Source organism: Rhinoderma darwinii, chromosome 5, assembly GCF_050947455.1.
Source record: "Rhinoderma darwinii isolate aRhiDar2 chromosome 5, aRhiDar2.hap1, whole genome shotgun sequence".
Lineage (NCBI taxonomy): Eukaryota > Metazoa > Chordata > Amphibia > Anura > Rhinodermatidae > Rhinoderma > Rhinoderma darwinii.
The window spans coordinates 14413710-14433362 of NC_134691.1; the positions used below are offsets into that span (position 1 = coordinate 14413710).

The 19653-nt window shown below is 43.6% G+C and overlaps 1 protein-coding gene across 1 annotated transcript in view; it reads left to right on the top strand.

Moving 5' to 3' along the window:
- TMEM71 (transmembrane protein 71) overlaps positions 1 to 19653 on the top strand; it is a 68922-nt gene that overhangs the window by 5828 nt on the left and 43441 nt on the right. The window contains exons 2-3 of the mRNA XM_075827960.1: positions 6207 to 6276; positions 11400 to 11460. Of these exons, the coding sequence (XP_075684075.1) occupies positions 6210 to 6276; positions 11400 to 11460 (128 nt within the window). The 5' untranslated portion in view covers positions 6207 to 6209. The remainder of the gene's footprint in view (positions 1 to 6206; positions 6277 to 11399; positions 11461 to 19653) is intronic.

Here is a 19653-nt window from a genome sequence, read left to right on the forward strand (position 1 = left end):
GATACCCCCATTACAACCTGCACCAGTCGCATAAGCCCCCATTACAACCTGCACCAGTCACAGATGCCCCCATTACAACCTGTACCAGTCACAGATGCCCCCCTTTACTGCCTGCACCAGTCACAGATGCCCCCATTACAACCTGCACCAGTCACAGATGCCCCCATTACAACCTGTACCAGTCACAGATGCCCCCATTACTGCCTGCACCAGTCACAGATGCCCCCATTACAATCTGTACCAGTTACAGATGCCCCCATTACAACCTGCACCAGTCACAGATACCCCCATTACAAGCTGCACCAGTCACAGATGCCCCCATTACAGCCTGCACCAGTCACATATGCCCCCATTACAGCCTGCACCAGTCACAGATCCCCCCATTCCAGCCTGCACCAGTCACAGATGCCCCCATTCCAGCCTGCACCAGTCACAGATCCCCCCATTCCAGCCTGCACCAGTCACAGATGCCCCCATTCCAGCCTGCACCAGTCACAGATGCCCCCATTCCAGCCTGCACCAGTCACAGATGCCCCCATTACAACCTGCACCAGTCACAGATGCCTCCATTACAACCTGCACCAGTCACAGATGCCCCCATTACAGCCTGCACCAGTCACAGATGCCCCCATTACAATCTGTACCAGTTACAGATGCCCCCATTACAACCTGCACCAGTCACAGATGCCTCCATTACAACCTGCACCAGTCACAGATGCCCCCATTACAGCCTGCTCCAGTCACAGATGCCCCCATTACAACCTGCACCAGTCACAGATGCCCCCATTACAGCCTGCTCCAGTCACAGATGCCCCCATTACAACCTGCACCAGTCACAGATGCCCCCATTACAACCTGCACCAGTCACAGATGCCCCCATTACAGCCTGCACCAGTCACAGATGCCCCCATTACAACCTGCACCAGTCACAGATGCCCCCATTACAACCTGCACCAGTCACAGATGCCTCCATTACAGCCTGTACCAGTCACAGATGCCTCCATTACAACCTGCACCAGTCACAGATGCCCCCATTACAACCTGTACCAGTCACAGATGCCTCCATTACAGCCTGTACCAGTCACAGATGCCTCCATTACAGCTTGTACCAGTCACAGATGCCTCCATTACAACCTGCACCAGTCACAGATGCCCCCATTACAACCTGCACCAGTCACAGATGCCTCCATTACAGCCTGTACCAGTCACAGATGCCTCCATTACAACCTGCACCAGTCACAGATGCCCCCATTACAACCTGTACCAGTCACAGATGCCTCCATTACAGCCTGTACCAGTCACAGATGCCTCCATTACAGCCTGTACCAGTCACAGATGCCTCCATTACAACCTGCACCAGTCACAGATGCCCCCATTACAACCTGTACCAGTCACAGATGCCTCCATTACAACCTGTACCAGTCACAGATGCCTCCATTACAGCCTGTACCAGTCACAGATGCCTCCATTACAGCCTGTACCAGTCACAGATGCCTCCATTACAACCTGCACCAGTCACAGATGCCCCCATTACAACCTGTACCAGTCACAGATGCCCCCATTACAGACTGCACCAGTCACAGATGCCCCCATTACAACCTGCACCAGTCACAGATGCCCCCATTACAACCTGCACCAGTCACAGATACCCCCATTACAGACTGCACCAGTCACAGATGCCCCCATTACAACCTGCACCAGTCACAGATACCCCCATTACAGCCTGCACCAGTCACAGATGCCCCCATTACAGCCTGCACCAGTCACAGATACCCCCATTACAACCTGCACCAGTCGCATAAGCCCCCATTACAACCTGCACCAGTCACAGATGCCCCCATTACAACCTGTACCAGTCACAGATGCCCCCCTTTACTGCCTGCACCAGTCACAGATGCCCCCATTACAACCTGCACCAGTCACAGATGCCCCCATTACAACCTGTACCAGTCACAGATGCCCCCATTACTGCCTGCACCAGTCACAGATGCCCCCATTACAATCTGTACCAGTTACAGATGCCCCCATTACAACCTGCACCAGTCACAGATACCCCCATTACAAGCTGCACCAGTCACAGATGCCCCCATTACAGCCTGCACCAGTCACATATGCCCCCATTACAGCCTGCACCAGTCACAGATCCCCCCATTCCAGCCTGCACCAGTCACAGATGCCCCCATTCCAGCCTGCACCAGTCACAGATCCCCCCATTCCAGCCTGCACCAGTCACAGATGCCCCCATTCCAGCCTGCACCAGTCACAGATGCCCCCATTCCAGCCTGCACCAGTCACAGATGCCCCCATTACAACCTGCACCAGTCACAGATGCCTCCATTACAACCTGCACCAGTCACAGATGCCCCCATTACAGCCTGCACCAGTCACAGATGCCCCCATTACAATCTGTACCAGTTACAGATGCCCCCATTACAACCTGCACCAGTCACAGATGCCTCCATTACAACCTGCACCAGTCACAGATGCCCCCATTACAGCCTGCTCCAGTCACAGATGCCCCCATTACAACCTGCACCAGTCACAGATGCCCCCATTACAACCTGCACCAGTCACAGATGCCCCCATTACAGCCTGCACCAGTCACAGATGCCCCCATTACAACCTGCACCAGTCACAGATGCCCCCATTACAACCTGCACCAGTCACAGATGCCTCCATTACAGCCTGTACCAGTCACAGATGCCTCCATTACAACCTGCACCAGTCACAGATGCCCCCATTACAACCTGTACCAGTCACAGATGCCTCCATTACAGCCTGTACCAGTCACAGATGCCTCCATTACAGCCTGTACCAGTCACAGATGCCTCCATTACAACCTGCACCAGTCACAGATGCCCCCATTACAACCTGCACCAGTCACAGATGCCTCCATTACAGCCTGTACCAGTCACAGATGCCTCCATTACAACCTGCACCAGTCACAGATGCCCCCATTACAACCTGTACCAGTCACAGATGCCTCCATTACAGCCTGTACCAGTCACAGATGCCTCCATTACAGCCTGTACCAGTCACAGATGCCTCCATTACAACCTGCACCAGTCACAGATGCCCCCATTACAACCTGCACCAGTCACAGATGCCCCCATTACAGCCTGCACCAGTCACAGATGCCCCCATTACAACCTGCACCAGTCACAGATGCCCCCATTACAACCTGCACCAGTCACAGATGCCTCCATTACAACCTGCACCAGTCACAGATGCCCCCATTACAACCTGCACCAGTCACAGATGCCTCCATTACAGCCTGTACCAGTCACAGATGCCTCCATTACAACCTGCACCAGTCACAGTTGCCCCCATTACAACCTGTACCAGTCACAGATGCCTCCATTACAGCCTGTACCAGTCACAGATGCCTCCATTACAGCCTGTACCAGTCACAGATGCCTCCATTACAACCTGCACCAGTCACAGATGCCCCCATTACAACCTGCACCAGTCACAGATGCCCCCATTACAGCCTGCACCAGTCACAGATGCCCCCATTACAACCTGCACCAGTCACAGATGCCCCCATTACAACCTGCACCAGTCACAGATGCCTCCATTACAGCCTGTACCAGTCACAGATGCCTCCATTACAACCTGCACCAGTCACAGATGCCCCCATTACAACCTGTACCAGTCACAGATGCCTCCATTACAGCCTGTACCAGTCACAGATGCCTCCATTACAGCCTGTACCAGTCACAGATGCCTCCATTACAACCTGCACCAGTCACAGATGCCCCCATTACAACCTGCACCAGTCACAGATGCCTCCATTACAGCCTGTACCAGTCACAGATGCCTCCATTACAACCTGCACCAGTCACAGATGCCCCCATTACAACCTGTACCAGTCACAGATGCCTCCATTACAGCCTGTACCAGTCACAGATGCCTCCATTACAGCCTGTACCAGTCACAGATGCCTCCATTACAACCTGCACCAGTCACAGATGCCCCCATTACAGCCTGTATCAGTCACAGATGCCCCCATTACTACCTGCACCAGTCACATATACCACCATTACAGCCTGCTCCAGTCACAGATGCCCCCATTACAGCCTACACCAGTCACAGATGCCCCCATTACAACCTGCACCAGTCACAGATGCCCCCATTACAGCCTGCACCAGTCACAGATGCCCCCATTACAGCCTGCACCAGTCACAGATGCCCCCATAACACTGACAACAACCATTGATGTTCAAAAATCTACAGCTCTGCACAAAGGGATTTGAGTGCTTTAAATATAGTCCTGACTCCTTCAATACCAGAACCACCAAACAAAATCTCTGAAACCCCCCTCGAAATGACATTCTCCGACTTTATCAGCTGGGTAACATTAGAGAATAAACTAAAGGGAAAGCATGAGCACCACCGACTATTCATACACATTACAAATTCTCCTTCCTCAGGATTTGCTTTTTATCTGATAATATTATAAATATTGTTCACCCTGTCAACACCATGACCTGAACCCGGCACATAGAAAGCACTTCAGATAGGACAGGAATTTTTCCAAGTATCTCTAGTCTTTGATACAGGACAGGGAAGAAGATAAAAGTTGAGACCTTGGGGACTGGTGGAAATAACTTTTGAGTGGCAACAACAGAGACAATGGGGCACTAATACTTTTCACATCTTGGTGGCCAATCATATTTGATTATCCCCCTGTGTATAAAGATAAAAGGCCACAGCACAGCCCCCGTCATGAGACAAAAGGCTCAATTCTTGTCGGTGGGACAGAAGGGCATCAAGACCCTTGGGCTGGTTTATCCTTCCTTTGTTTGAAAATATTGCGGTGCTTGCGCTTACCTCCCAACAGTCGAATCCCCCTTTGCGGGACATTATTAAGCTGTGCCCCCATTCTGGCCAGTAACCCCCAACTAGGGGCATATTTGCATAAGCCCCGCTCCATATAAAGTATAATTCATCGGACATATAGAACGATTGTGAGGTATACTTGTGGAGAGGGGGAAGCGGTGCAGGTTAATAGCACCCCTCATATCACCCCCTAGGTTCATATCACCCCATAGTGAGATGGAGCCAAACTGACAGGGAACTCCCCTGTGGGAGTTCTGCTGATCGAGAGAAAGTGGCAAAGTAGCAGTGGCATTCGGAAAGTCCCAGGCTGCTCATTTAGGATATATTTTTTTTTACTAAAGACATAGATGGCATATCGCTAGGATGGTGGGATAGGATAGTGGCTTTAGAAATCAGCCGAACCCCTTTGGCTCATGTTGGCTCTGCTCATTTTTTTTTTCGGGGGCCACTAGGATGGCCAATTATATTTAACAGCCAAAGGGGCAGGGCTGATTTCTAGCGCCACTATCCTTTTCCACCGTTCTAGCAGTATACAATAAAAAGAGTTGCATTGGAACATTGTCATTGATGGGTAATTTGGGCATCCACTTTAGACCCATTTAAATAAATGAGATCTAGTGCCAGACTTGGACATCTCTCCAGCTATAGAGAACTGGTTTATAGCAAAAGCACATTAACCCCTCCACTGTAAAAATGTTTTTACATTTTTTAATATATAATATGATATAAATAAATATATATATATATATATATATATATTTATTTATACAAATATAAAATGTTGTACAGCCTAATACAAGTGGTAATAAAGTCTAATACCTCTCTGTATTCAGGAGCAGAGCATTGCAAATGCATTCAAATATTCAGAATTCTTAATGTGGTCACTAAGACTCGACTTATATGTTTGTAGATCCACTTAAAGGGCCTCTCTGCTTTGGCCAATCCCTACTTGTTAAGGGTCCCCTGATGATAAACTTATTTCAGGGTTTTTTTCTGGTGGAACCTCCAGCAATCAGCTGTAATTAGTGGGGGAATCCAACAACAAGTCTTACATTTATCTGCAGCGCCACCACAGGGGAAGTTGATCATTACACAGTCCCCTTAGAAATCAATGGGCTTTCCCTATAATGCTCGGACATGCTGGGTCCTCCAGAGAGAGAGCTGCTCTTTGTTACTACTGAATAGGGGGCATCCCTTTAATTACTCAGAATTCATTCAAAGGAAATATGAAAATATAATTATAATAACAAAATGGTGGGGAAATTAAATTATTCTCCAGTTTCCTGCCTGTGTGACGGCTAACATGGTCTATAGTCTACATCCCAATGTATTCCCTGTACTAACAGCAACTATCTTTCTTACAGATTATGAACTCAGACTTTTTCAAGATGGCGGCTCAACCTCCCATGATGTCAACGCCAATAAAGGGAAAATGTAGGTGTCCTGGTAATTTGCTAAATAAAAAAAGGACTGTCTTATGTTATATGTACAGTATGCGGAGGTATCACTCATAGACCCGATAGATTGAGTTATAGTAAAGAGGTATTACAGCTGCTAACATTTACCATTTGTGCCATGTAAATTACATTCTTTGACCCCCTTAGTGACCGCCAATATGCCTTTTTTTTAATTATTTTTTTTTTTTTTTTACAGCGGCCACCAAGGGGCTTTAGGCTATGCTGCCACCTTTTTACGGCGGCCTATTCTAAACTCTGCACGATTGTCCCGTGCTGGGTGAAGCGGGAGCTTGGCTGCATCTTAATGGTCTATAGAGGGAGGGGGCTCTCTCTGTAACCCACCAGCTTATAAAGAAAATAGAAATTAAATACAAGACATTAAATAAATAAAAAAAACAAAAAAAACATACAAGTATTTTATTTTAAAAACAAAATAAAGAAAGCGACAGATAATTAGCGTCTGTTACAACCTGAATTATCGAAAAAAAAAATCACGTTATTTATCCAGTACGGGGAACGGCACAAAAAAAAAAGCAAGAATTATTGTTTCTCGTTCATCCTGAATCCCGGCTATGTCGACAGAAAAATATATAAGTTATGACTTAGAATATGGCAACACAAAAAAATTCTTTGAAAATGTTTTTTTACTGGGTTAAAGTACTAAAACATTAAAAAAAAACACAAATTAAATTAGGTATGAGTGTAATCACGTCGACTCGTAGAATAAAGTTGTAACAGCTCTTGGAATGCGACAACGAAAAAATAAAAAAAATAGGGTTCTTAAAGGGACTCTGTCACCTCCGAAAACGCCCAAACTACAATAATCAGTTAATATCTTAGAAGACGCGGATTCCAAATCTAAATAACAAAAGTGGGTGGGGTCTGACATTTGCTGGCATGGGAAAATAATTGTCATGAAGGTGACAGCCACGGTCTGCTACAATGTAGAAACCTTACAGTAAAGTACAAGGAGCAAAATATTTTGCAATGTGCTCGCAAGGAACACAAATTACTATGGGAGATTTCCTTTAATAGGTCACGAGCTGCATCAGTGATGTCATGATAGTGTACTATGACATCATACTGGTAAATATAACTGCCACATATGGCCTCCGGTATGGGAAACCTACAGACCGACTTACACTAGTCAGTGTTTGATCAATATGGCTGAGGTGTTCCAGTAAGTACAAAATACAGTATATAGCCAGTGTGGTAATTACGTGCGCATGTAAATATGACGTCAGTGAACGGAAAGATTATTTTTAAAGGGTAACTAAACTTTCAGAAAACCTCTGACATGTCATAGTGACATGTCAGAAATTTTGATCGGTGGGGGTCGAGCACTGGTTCACGGATCGCTAAAACGAAGCGGCAGAAGTGCTCGGGTGAGTTTATGATCGGCTTTTCTCGGGATAGAAAGTGTATGAGCCCGTACACCAACTGCTCGGCTTTTTGAGAAAAGCTGATCAGAAGCTAAGCGGCTCAGCGCTCACCCGGGCGCTTCTGCCGCTTCGTTTTAGCGATTGGTGGGAGTCTCAGTGCTCAGACCCCCAACCATCAAAACTTCTGACATGTCACTATGACATGTCAGTAGTTTTTTTTGAAAGTTTAGTTACTCTTTAAGGGGGAGTTCACACAGAGTTTTTTTACGCGGAAACCGCATCAGAAAACACGCCAAAAAACGTCCGAAAATGGCTCCCATTGATGTTAGATAAAATTGTGCCACATTTATTAAAAGGTGCACATCTTCTAAAAAATGCTGACGCATTTTGGACTGTCCTAAAGATAGAAAATAAAATCGATGTGCGCTAAAATTTTCTTTTCTTTAGTGATAATAAATCTGTCGGAAAGTTGTTGGCCAAGACCCCTCCTCCGGTTAACCCCACTCGGTTTTTCTAGCCAGTTTTCACAAGTGGTGACTGATAAGAAAAGTTTCACATTTTAGCGCAAATATGGTGTGCGCCAAAATGCGCAAATAGTTTTTTCCATCACAAAACCGGTACAAATGGTTTGTAAATTCTCTTCAAAGTATTTTAGAAAGATACAGAAACTTTTATTAGACAGTATTTATATCAAACTGGAAAACCCATTTTTAACAGTGAATATAAGTCCTTGAGTGATCGGTATGGCCGCCATTACAACTCCCATCAGAGCTTTTCCATACTCCTGAATGGAAAATCTCCCTAGTTACAAAGTGATACATTGCCTGTTCTTTTGTTACATGGTGATCTCAGGCTTGTGTGCAGCGACCATGGAAATCCATTTCATGAAACTCCAGGCGCACAGTTCTGGTGCTGATGTCATTTCCAGAGGCGGTGTGAATCTCTGTAGTGAGTGATACAACAGAGGATAGGCAATTTTTTCACGCTTCAGCACTTCATGGCTAAGATTTTGCTTCCCCTAGATGCTTTTAATTCACAATAATAGCACTTACAGGTAACCGGGACACATCTAGCAAATAATAAAACACTTACAGGTGACCGGGGCAGATCTAGCAGATAATAATAGCACTTACAGGTAACCGGGACAGATCTAGCAAATAATGATACTACTTACAGGTGACAGGGGCAGATCTAGCAGATAATAATAACACTTACAGGTGACTGGGGCAGATCTAACAGATAATAACAACACTTACAGGTGACCGGGGCAGATCTAGCAAATAATAATAATAACACTTACAGGTGACCGGAGCAGATCTAGCAAATAATAACACTTACAGGTGACGGGCAGATCTAGCAAATAATAATAACACTTACAGGTGACCGGGACAGATCTAGCAAATAATGATACTACTTACAGGTGACCGGGGCAGATCTAGCAGATAATAATAACACCTACAGGTGACTGGGGCAGATATAGCAGATAATAATAACACTTACATGTGACCAGGGTAGATTTAGCAAATAATAATAACACTTACAGGTGACCGGAGCAGATCTAGCAGATAATAATAACACTTACATGTGACTGGGGCAGATCTAGCATGTAATAATAACACTCACAAGGTGACTGGGGCAGATCTAGCAGATAATAATAACACTTACAGGTGACCGGGGCAGATCTAGCAGATAATAACACTTACATGTGACTGGGGCAGATCTAGCAAATAATAATAGCACTAACAGGTGACCAGGGCAGATCTAGCAGATAATAATAACACTTACATGTGACCGAGGCAGATCTAGCAGATAAGAATTGTACTTACAGGTGACCAGGGCATATCTAGTAGATAATAATATCACTTACAGGTGACCGGGGCAGATCTAGCAGATAATAATAACACTTCGGGAATGTTCACACGGCTTATTTTTAGCCGTAAATATTTTAGCCGTAAACGCCCCGAAAAACGACTGAAAATACGGGTGCTGAACGCCTCTAAACATCTGCCCATTGATTTCAATGGGAAAAACGTCGTTTCGTTTCCACAGGGTGTTTTTTACGTGGCCATTTGTAAAAATGGTGCAGAAAAAATTGCCCTGTAAAAAAGAAGAGCATTTCAACTCTTGAGCCGTTTTTCGAGCCGTTTTTCATTGGGTCAATAGAAAAACAGCTCCAAAAATGGCCGTATAAAACGCATCAAAAAACGCCTGATGCATAACAACGGCTGAAAATCAGAGACTGTTTTCCCTTGAAAACTGCCCCGTACTTTACAGCTGTTTTTTGTTAAAGGGAACATGTTACCAGCATTTCACCTATTGAACTTTACTTATCCCTCACTGGCTGCTGCTATCAAAAGTTCATTGCCGTTATCCCCTCTCCCAAACTCCTCCGACTGTAAATAACGGTCTGCAAACATTTTGCACTTTTTATCGTAATAATCCTGTGTCCCTTTGTGCGCACACACCCGAAGAGGACATCAATGCACAAGCGCGGGATACTGTGTGCTGGGGGAAGGCGAGGAGCTGTCAATCAAAAGTAAGGAGGCGGGGTAAACTCGGAAAGACTTGAGGGATGAAAATTTGACTCTTTTCAAACAACGATTTGACTCTTTTCTGCTCATTAGCATACGGTGTGGGAACACTAAATAAACAGAATACTAAAGCTACAGAGCCGACTAAGAAGATAATTATAGGTTATATAGAAATGATTTTTCACCCACTACCACAAGGTATTGCTGGTTTAATAGGTGAAATGCTGGTGGCAGGTTCCCTTTAAGTGTGTGAACATACCCTTACAGGTGACCAGGGCAAATCTAGAAGATAATAATAGCACTTACAGGTGACCAGGGAAAATCTAGAAGAGAATAATAGCACTTACAGGTGACCAGGGCAGAATCAGAAATTTCCCAAATTGACTTGTGGCAAAGATGGCATCCTCTGACAGTGCCACATATAAAGTCCCTGAGCTCTTCAGTATGACCCATACTACTACCAATATTTGTCTATAGAGCTTGCATGGCTGTGTGCTTGATTGTATGCACCTGTGTGCAATGGGTGTGGCTGAAACACCTAAACTCAATAATTAGAAGGGGTGTCCACATACTTTTAGCTATATAGTGTATATTAATTCAATCAGGCAGATATATTAAGACTGACGTTTCATATGACAGTCTTGACAGTAGAGTGTTGGAGCAAAAAGCGGCACATTTATTAAGTGGGGCATGCCTCTTTATAAATTTGACGTATCTTTGGCTGTCCAATTTCTGGCCTAAATCTGTTGGTCCAATGTGGTCCCGCCCCCTCCCAACTGACCCTGACTACTTTTCTTGCCACATTTTAAAAGTGGTGAGATGAATATAATTTTTTTTTAGCTTTTAACTTTTTGACATTTGAAAACTGGCGTAAATTGTATATATAATTCCCCCTAATGTCTTCTCATAATTGTCCAAGGAAACAACTGAATGACACACTCAGCTCTGCTACATGTAAATCATCCCATAAGAAATATGTGACAAGTGATTGGCTCCAAAGACCCCTTCAAATAGGGTTGTTTTCTGCTGAGCCTTTGGGGCCCATTATGTCAATTTTGTGGCCCTACAGAGGATCCTCTGTTCTCTGGTGGGCCTATCCGATCCTGGGAGTAGTTAATTTACTGCATATTGTATCTTCAGAGCTCCGTGGTGTCACTTGCTTATTATCTGTTACTTTTTTCTTACAGATTCATCGTTCTTCCAGGACATAGCGCTTCTGCCTTACAGACTTTTTGGACATTTCTCACGGTAAATATACACTGAGACTGAGCTCCTAGTCTTAGAGTATGCCCACACGTAATGTAAATACTGAGACTGAGCTCCTAGTCTTAGAGTATGTCCACACGTAATGTAAATGCTGAGTCTGAGCTCCTAGTCTTAGAGCATGTCCACATGTAATGTAAATACTGAGACTGAGCTCCTAGTCTTAGAGTATGTCCACACGTAATGTAAATACTGAGACTGAGCTCCTAGTCTAGAGCATGTCCACACGTAATGTAAATGCTGAGACTGAGCTCCTAGCCTTAGAGTATGTCTACATGTAATGTAAATAGTGAGACTGAGCTCCTAGTCTTAGAGTATGTCCACATGTAATGTACATGCTGAGACTGAGCTCCTAGTCTAACTCTTAGAGCATGTCCACATGTAATGTAAATAGTGAGACTGAGCTCCTAGTCTTAGAGCATGTCCACATGTAATGTAAATGCTGAGACTGAGCTCCTAGTCTTAGAGTATGTCCACATGTAATGTAAATGCTGAGACTGAGCTCCTAGTCTTACTCTTAGAGCATGTCCACATGTAATGTAAATGCTGAGACTGAGCTCCTAGTCTTAGAGCATGTCCACATGTAATGTAAATGCTGAGACTGAGCTCCTAGTCTTAGAGCATGTCCACATGTAATGTAAATGCTGAGACTGAGCTCCTAGTCTTAGAGTATGTCCACATGTAATGTAAATAGTGAGACTGAGCTCCTAGTCTTACTCTTAGAGCATGTCCACATGTAATGTAAATGCTGAGACTGAGCTCCTAGTCTTAGAGCATGTCCACATGTAATGTAAATGCTGAGACTGAGCTCCTAGTCTTAGAGTATGCCCACACGTAATGTAAATACTGAGACTGAGCTCCTAGTCTTAGAGCATGTCCACATGTAATGTCAATACTGAGACTGAGCTCCTAGTCTTAGAGCATGTCCACATGTAATGTAAATGCTGAGACTGAGCTCCTAGTCTTAGAGTATGTCCACATGTAATGTAAATAGTGAGACTGAGCTCCTAGTCTTAGAGCATGTCCACATGTAATGTAAATGCTGAGTCTGAGCTCCTAGTCTTAGAGCATGTCCACACGTAATGTCAATACTGAGACTGAGCTCCTAGTCTTAGAGCATGTCCACATGTAATGTAAATGCTGAGACTGAGCTCCTAGTCTTAGAGTATGCCCACACGTAATGTAAATACTGAGACTGAGCTCCTAGTCTTAGAGCATGTCCACATGTAATGTCAATACTGAGACTGAGCTCCTAGTCTTAGAGCATGTCCACATGTAATGTAAATGCTGAGACTGAGCTCCTAGTCTTAGAGTATGTCCACATGTAATGTAAATAGTGAGACTGAGCTCCTAGTCTTAGAGCATGTCCACATGTAATGTAAATGCTGAGTCTGAGCTCCTAGTCTTAGAGCATGTCCACACGTAATGTCAATACTGAGACTGAGCTCCTAGTCTTAGAGTATGCCCACACGTAATGTAAATACTGAGACTGAGCTCCTAGTCTTAGAGCATGTCCACATGTAATGTCAATACTGAGACTGAGCTCCTAGTCTTAGAGCATGTCCACATGTAATGTAAATGCTGAGACTGAGCTCCTAGTCTTAGAGTATGTCCACATGTAATGTAAATACTGAGACTGAGCTCCTAGTCTTAGAGTATGTCCACATGTAATGTAAATACTGAGACTGAGCTCCTAGTCTTAGTGCATGTCCACACGTAATGTAAATACTGAGACTGAGCTCCTAGTCTTAGAGTATGTCCACATGTAATGTAAATACTGAGACTGAGCTCCTAGTCTAGAGCATGTCCACACGTAATGTAAATGCTGAGACTGAGCTCCTAGCCTTAGAGTATGTCTACATGTAATGTAAATAGTGAGACTGAGCTCCTAGTCTTAGAGTATGTCCACATGTAATGTACATGCTGAGACTGAGCTCCTAGTCTAACTCTTAGAGCATGTCCACATGTAATGTAAATAGTGAGACTGAGCTCCTAGTCTTAGAGCATGTCCACATGTAATGTAAATGCTGAGACTGAGCTCCTAGTCTTAGAGTATGTCCACATGTAATGTAAATGCTGAGACTGAGCTCCTAGTCTTACTCTTAGAGCATGTCCACATGTAATGTAAATGCTGAGACTGAGCTCCTAGTCTTAGAGCATGTCCACATGTAATGTAAATGCTGAGACTGAGCTCCTAGTCTTAGAGCATGTCCACATGTAATGTAAATGCTGAGACTGAGCTCCTAGTCTTAGAGTATGTCCACATGTAATGTAAATAGTGAGACTGAGCTCCTAGTCTTACTCTTAGAGCATGTCCACATGTAATGTAAATGCTGAGACTGAGCTCCTAGTCTTAGAGCATGTCCACATGTAATGTAAATGCTGAGACTGAGCTCCTAGTCTTAGAGTATGCCCACACGTAATGTAAATACTGAGACTGAGCTCCTAGTCTTAGAGCATGTCCACATGTAATGTCAATACTGAGACTGAGCTCCTAGTCTTAGAGCATGTCCACATGTAATGTAAATGCTGAGACTGAGCTCCTAGTCTTAGAGTATGTCCACATGTAATGTAAATAGTGAGACTGAGCTCCTAGTCTTAGAGCATGTCCACATGTAATGTAAATGCTGAGTCTGAGCTCCTAGTCTTAGAGCATGTCCACACGTAATGTCAATACTGAGACTGAGCTCCTAGTCTTAGAGCATGTCCACATGTAATGTAAATGCTGAGACTGAGCTCCTAGTCTTAGAGTATGCCCACACGTAATGTAAATACTGAGACTGAGCTCCTAGTCTTAGAGCATGTCCACATGTAATGTCAATACTGAGACTGAGCTCCTAGTCTTAGAGCATGTCCACATGTAATGTAAATGCTGAGACTGAGCTCCTAGTCTTAGAGTATGTCCACATGTAATGTAAATAGTGAGACTGAGCTCCTAGTCTTAGAGCATGTCCACATGTAATGTAAATGCTGAGTCTGAGCTCCTAGTCTTAGAGCATGTCCACACGTAATGTCAATACTGAGACTGAGCTCCTAGTCTTAGAGTATGCCCACACGTAATGTAAATACTGAGACTGAGCTCCTAGTCTTAGAGCATGTCCACATGTAATGTCAATACTGAGACTGAGCTCCTAGTCTTAGAGCATGTCCACATGTAATGTAAATGCTGAGACTGAGCTCCTAGTCTTAGAGTATGTCCACATGTAATGTAAATACTGAGACTGAGCTCCTAGTCTTAGAGTATGTCCACATGTAATGTAAATACTGAGACTGAGCTCCTAGTCTTAGTGCATGTCCACACGTAATGTAAATACTGAGACTGAGCTCCTAGTCTTAGAGTATGTCCACATGTAATGTAAATACTGAGACTGAGCTCCTAGTCTTAGAGTATGTCCACACGTAATGTAAATACTGAGACTGAGCTCCTAGTCTTAGAGTATGTCCACACGTAATGTAAATACTGAGACTGAGCTCCTAGTCTTAGAGCATGTCCACACGTAATGTAAATACTGAGACTGAGCTCCTAGTCTTAGAGTATGCCCACACGTAATGTAAATACTGAGACTGAGCTCCTAGTCTTAGAGTATGTCCACATGTAATGTAAATACTGAGACTGAGCTCCTAGTCTTAGAGTATGCCCACACGTAATGTAAATACTGAGACTGAGCTCCTAGTCTTAGAGTATCTCCACATGTAATGTAAATACTGAGACTGAGCTCCTATTCTTAGAGCATGTCCACATGTAATGTAAATACTGAGACTGAGCTCCTAGTCTTAGAGTATGTCCACATGTAATGTAAATACTGAGACTGAGCTCCTAGTCTTAGAGTATGTCCACACGTAATGTAAATACTGAGACTGAGCTCCTAGTCTTAGAGTATGTCCACACGTAATGTAAATACTGAGACTGAGCTCCTAGTCTTAGAGCATGTCCACACGTAATGTAAATACTGAGACTGAGCTCCTAGTCTTAGAGTATGCCCACACGTAATGTAAATACTGAGACTGAGCTCCTAGTCTTAGAGTATGTCCACATGTAATGTAAATACTGAGACTGAGCTCCTAGTCTTAGAGTATGCCCACACGTAATGTAAATACTGAGACTGAGCTCCTAGTCTTAGAGTATCTCCACATGTAATGTAAATACTGAGACTGAGCTCCTAGTCTTAGAGCATGTCCACATGTAATGTCAATACTGAGACTGAGCTCCTAGTCTTAGAGCATGTCCACATGTAATGTAAATGCTGAGACTGAGCTCCTAGTCTTAGAGCATGTCCACATGTAATGTAAATGCTGAGACTGAGCTCCTAGTCTTAGAGCATGTCCACATGTAATGTAAATGCTGAGACTGAGCACCTAGTCTTAGAGCATGTCCACATGTAATGTAAATGCTGAGACTGAGCTCCTAGTCTTAGAGCATGTCCACATGTAATGTCAATACTGAGACTGAGCTCCTAGTCTTAGAGCATGTCCACATGTAATGTAAATGCTGAGACTGAGCTCCTAGTCTTAGAGCATGTCCACACGTAATGTAAATGCTGAGACTGAGCACCTAGTCTTAGAGTATCTCCACATGTAATGTAAATGCTGAGACTGAGCTCCTAGTCTTAGAGTATGTCCACATGTAATGTAAATACTGAGACTGAGCTCCTAGTCTTAGAATATGCCCACACGTAATGTAAATACTGAGACTGAGCTCCTAGTCTTAGAGTATCTCCACATGTAATGTAAATACTGAGACTGAGCTCCTAGTCTTAGAGCATGTCCACATGTAATGTCAATACTGAGACTGAGCTCCTAGTCTTAGAGCATGTCCACATGTAATGTAAATGCTGAGACTGAGCTCCTAGTCTTAGAGCATGTCCACATGTAATGTAAATGCTGAGACTGAGCTCCTAGTCTTAGAGCATGTCCACATGTAATGTAAATGCTGAGACTGAGCACCTAGTCTTAGAGCATGTCCACATGTAATGTAAATGCTGAGACTGAGCTCCTAGTCTTAGAGCATGTCCACATGTAATGTCAATACTGAGACTGAGCTCCTAGTCTTAGAGCATGTCCACATGTAATGTAAATGCTGAGACTGAGCTCCTAGTCTTAGAGCATGTCCACATGTAATGTAAATGCTGAGACTGAGCTCCTAGTCTTAGAGTATGTCCACATGTAATGTAAATAGTGAGACTGAGCTCCTAGTCTTAGAGCATGTCCACATGTAATGTAAATGCTGAGTCTGAGCTCCTAGTCTTAGAGCATGTCCACACGTAATGTCAATACTGAGACTGAGCTCCTAGTCTTAGAGTATGCCCACACGTAATGTAAATACTGAGACTGAGCTCCTAGTCTTAGAGCATGTCCACATGTAATGTCAATACTGAGACTGAGCTCCTAGTCTTAGAGCATGTCCACATGTAATGTAAATGCTGAGACTGAGCTCCTAGTCTTAGAGTATGTCCACATGTAATGTAAATACTGAGACTGAGCTCCTAGTCTTAGAGTATGTCCACATGTAATGTAAATACTGAGACTGAGCTCCTAGTCTTAGTGCATGTCCACACGTAATGTAAATACTGAGACTGAGCTCCTAGTCTTAGAGTATGTCCACATGTAATGTAAATACTGAGACTGAGCTCCTAGTCTTAGAGTATGTCCACACGTAATGTAAATACTGAGACTGAGCTCCTAGTCTTAGAGTATGTCCACACGTAATGTAAATACTGAGACTGAGCTCCTAGTCTTAGAGCATGTCCACACGTAATGTAAATACTGAGACTGAGCTCCTAGTCTTAGAGTATGCCCACACGTAATGTAAATACTGAGACTGAGCTCCTAGTCTTAGAGTATGTCCACATGTAATGTAAATACTGAGACTGAGCTCCTAGTCTTAGAGTATGCCCACACGTAATGTAAATACTGAGACTGAGCTCCTAGTCTTAGAGTATCTCCACATGTAATGTAAATACTGAGACTGAGCTCCTATTCTTAGAGCATGTCCACATGTAATGTAAATACTGAGACTGAGCTCCTAGTCTTAGAGTATGTCCACATGTAATGTAAATACTGAGACTGAGCTCCTAGTCTTAGAGTATGTCCACACGTAATGTAAATACTGAGACTGAGCTCCTAGTCTTAGAGTATGTCCACACGTAATGTAAATACTGAGACTGAGCTCCTAGTCTTAGAGCATGTCCACACGTAATGTAAATACTGAGACTGAGCTCCTAGTCTTAGAGTATGCCCACACGTAATGTAAATACTGAGACTGAGCTCCTAGTCTTAGAGTATGTCCACATGTAATGTAAATACTGAGACTGAGCTCCTAGTCTTAGAGTATGCCCACACGTAATGTAAATACTGAGACTGAGCTCCCAGTCTTAGAGTATCTCCACATGTAATGTAAATACTGAGACTGAGCTCCTAGTCTTAGAGCATGTCCACATGTAATGTCAATACTGAGACTGAGCTCCTAGTCTTAGAGCATGTCCACATGTAATGTAAATGCTGAGACTGAGCTCCTAGTCTTAGAGCATGTCCACATGTAATGTAAATGCTGAGACTGAGCTCCTAGTCTTAGAGCATGTCCACATGTAATGTAAATGCTGAGACTGAGCACCTAGTCTTAGAGCATGTCCACATGTAATGTAAATGCTGAGACTGAGCTCCTAGTCTTAGAGCATGTCCACATGTAATGTCAATACTGAGACTGAGCTCCTAGTCTTAGAGCATGTCCACATGTAATGTAAATGCTGAGACTGAGCTCCTAGTCTTAGAGCATGTCCACACGTAATGTAAATGCTGAGACTGAGCACCTAGTCTTAGAGTATCTCCACATGTAATGTAAATGCTGAGACTGAGCTCCTAGTCTTAGAGTATGTCCACATGTAATGTAAATACTGAGACTGAGCTCCTAGTCTTAGAATATGCCCACACGTAATGTAAATACTGAGACTGAGCTCCTAGTCTTAGAGTATCTCCACATGTAATGTAAATACTGAGACTGAGCTCCTAGTCTTAGAGCATGTCCACATGTAATGTCAATACTGAGACTGAGCTCCTAGTCTTAGAGCATGTCCACATGTAATGTAAATGCTGAGACTGAGCTCCTAGTCTTAGAGCATGTCCACATGTAATGTAAATGCTGAGACTGAGCTCCTAGTCTTAGAGCATGTCCACATGTAATGTAAATGCTGAGACTGAGCACCTAGTCTTAGAGCATGTCCACATGTAATGTAAATGCTGAGACTGAGCTCCTAGTCTTAGAGCATGTCCACATGTAATGTCAATACTGAGACTGAGCTCCTAGTCTTAGAGCATGTCCACATGTAATGTAAATGCTGAGACTGAGCTCCTAGTCTTAGAGCATGTCCACACGTAATGTAAATAGTGAGACTGAGCTCCTAGTCTTAGAGCATGTCCACACGTAATGTAAATGCTGAGACTGAGCACCTAGTCTTAGAGTATCTCCACATGTAATGTAAATGCTGAGACTGAGCTCCTAGTCTTAGAGCATGTCCACATGTAATGTAAATGCTGAGACTGAGCACCTAGTCTTAGAGTATCTCCACATGTAATGTAAATGCTGCAATTTTCCACAACATATTCCATTGCAGAAAAACAGCAGCGTAATACCTCATCCACACGCTGTGTGAAAATACACCAAGACCGTTATTAATGCTGGAAATAAATTGCCCGCCATGCATTTTTTTAATCCGCAGTATGTCAATTTATGCTGCGGAATCGCTCCTTTTTGTTGCGGGTTTGTTGTCTGTTGTATACATTTTTTTTTTCTTTATGATGACCTGTATACGTTCTTCACAACATTTATTTTATTTACCTTTCTTTTATTAACCATATTATTTTGAATCCCAATTTATCAAAATGTTAAAACTCATAGGAATTAACGATTTAATTATTATTTGAGACTAACTATTTACTTCTACCTGTGAGTAGAACTGTTATACACATATATTTTCTGATGTCTCAACTGTTTAATAAAGACATATTGAAACAGAATTCAATGGGGAGATAAAACCTGCAACAAATAGCAGATGTTGCAATTTTTGCGGCGGAAAAGCTGCGATTCCGCTGCAAGAATCGCAACTCCGAAAAAAGAAAAAGCTTATACTTACCCAGAATTCTGGTTTTTTTCATCCATGCTGGCCTCCTGGGATGATTTTTCAT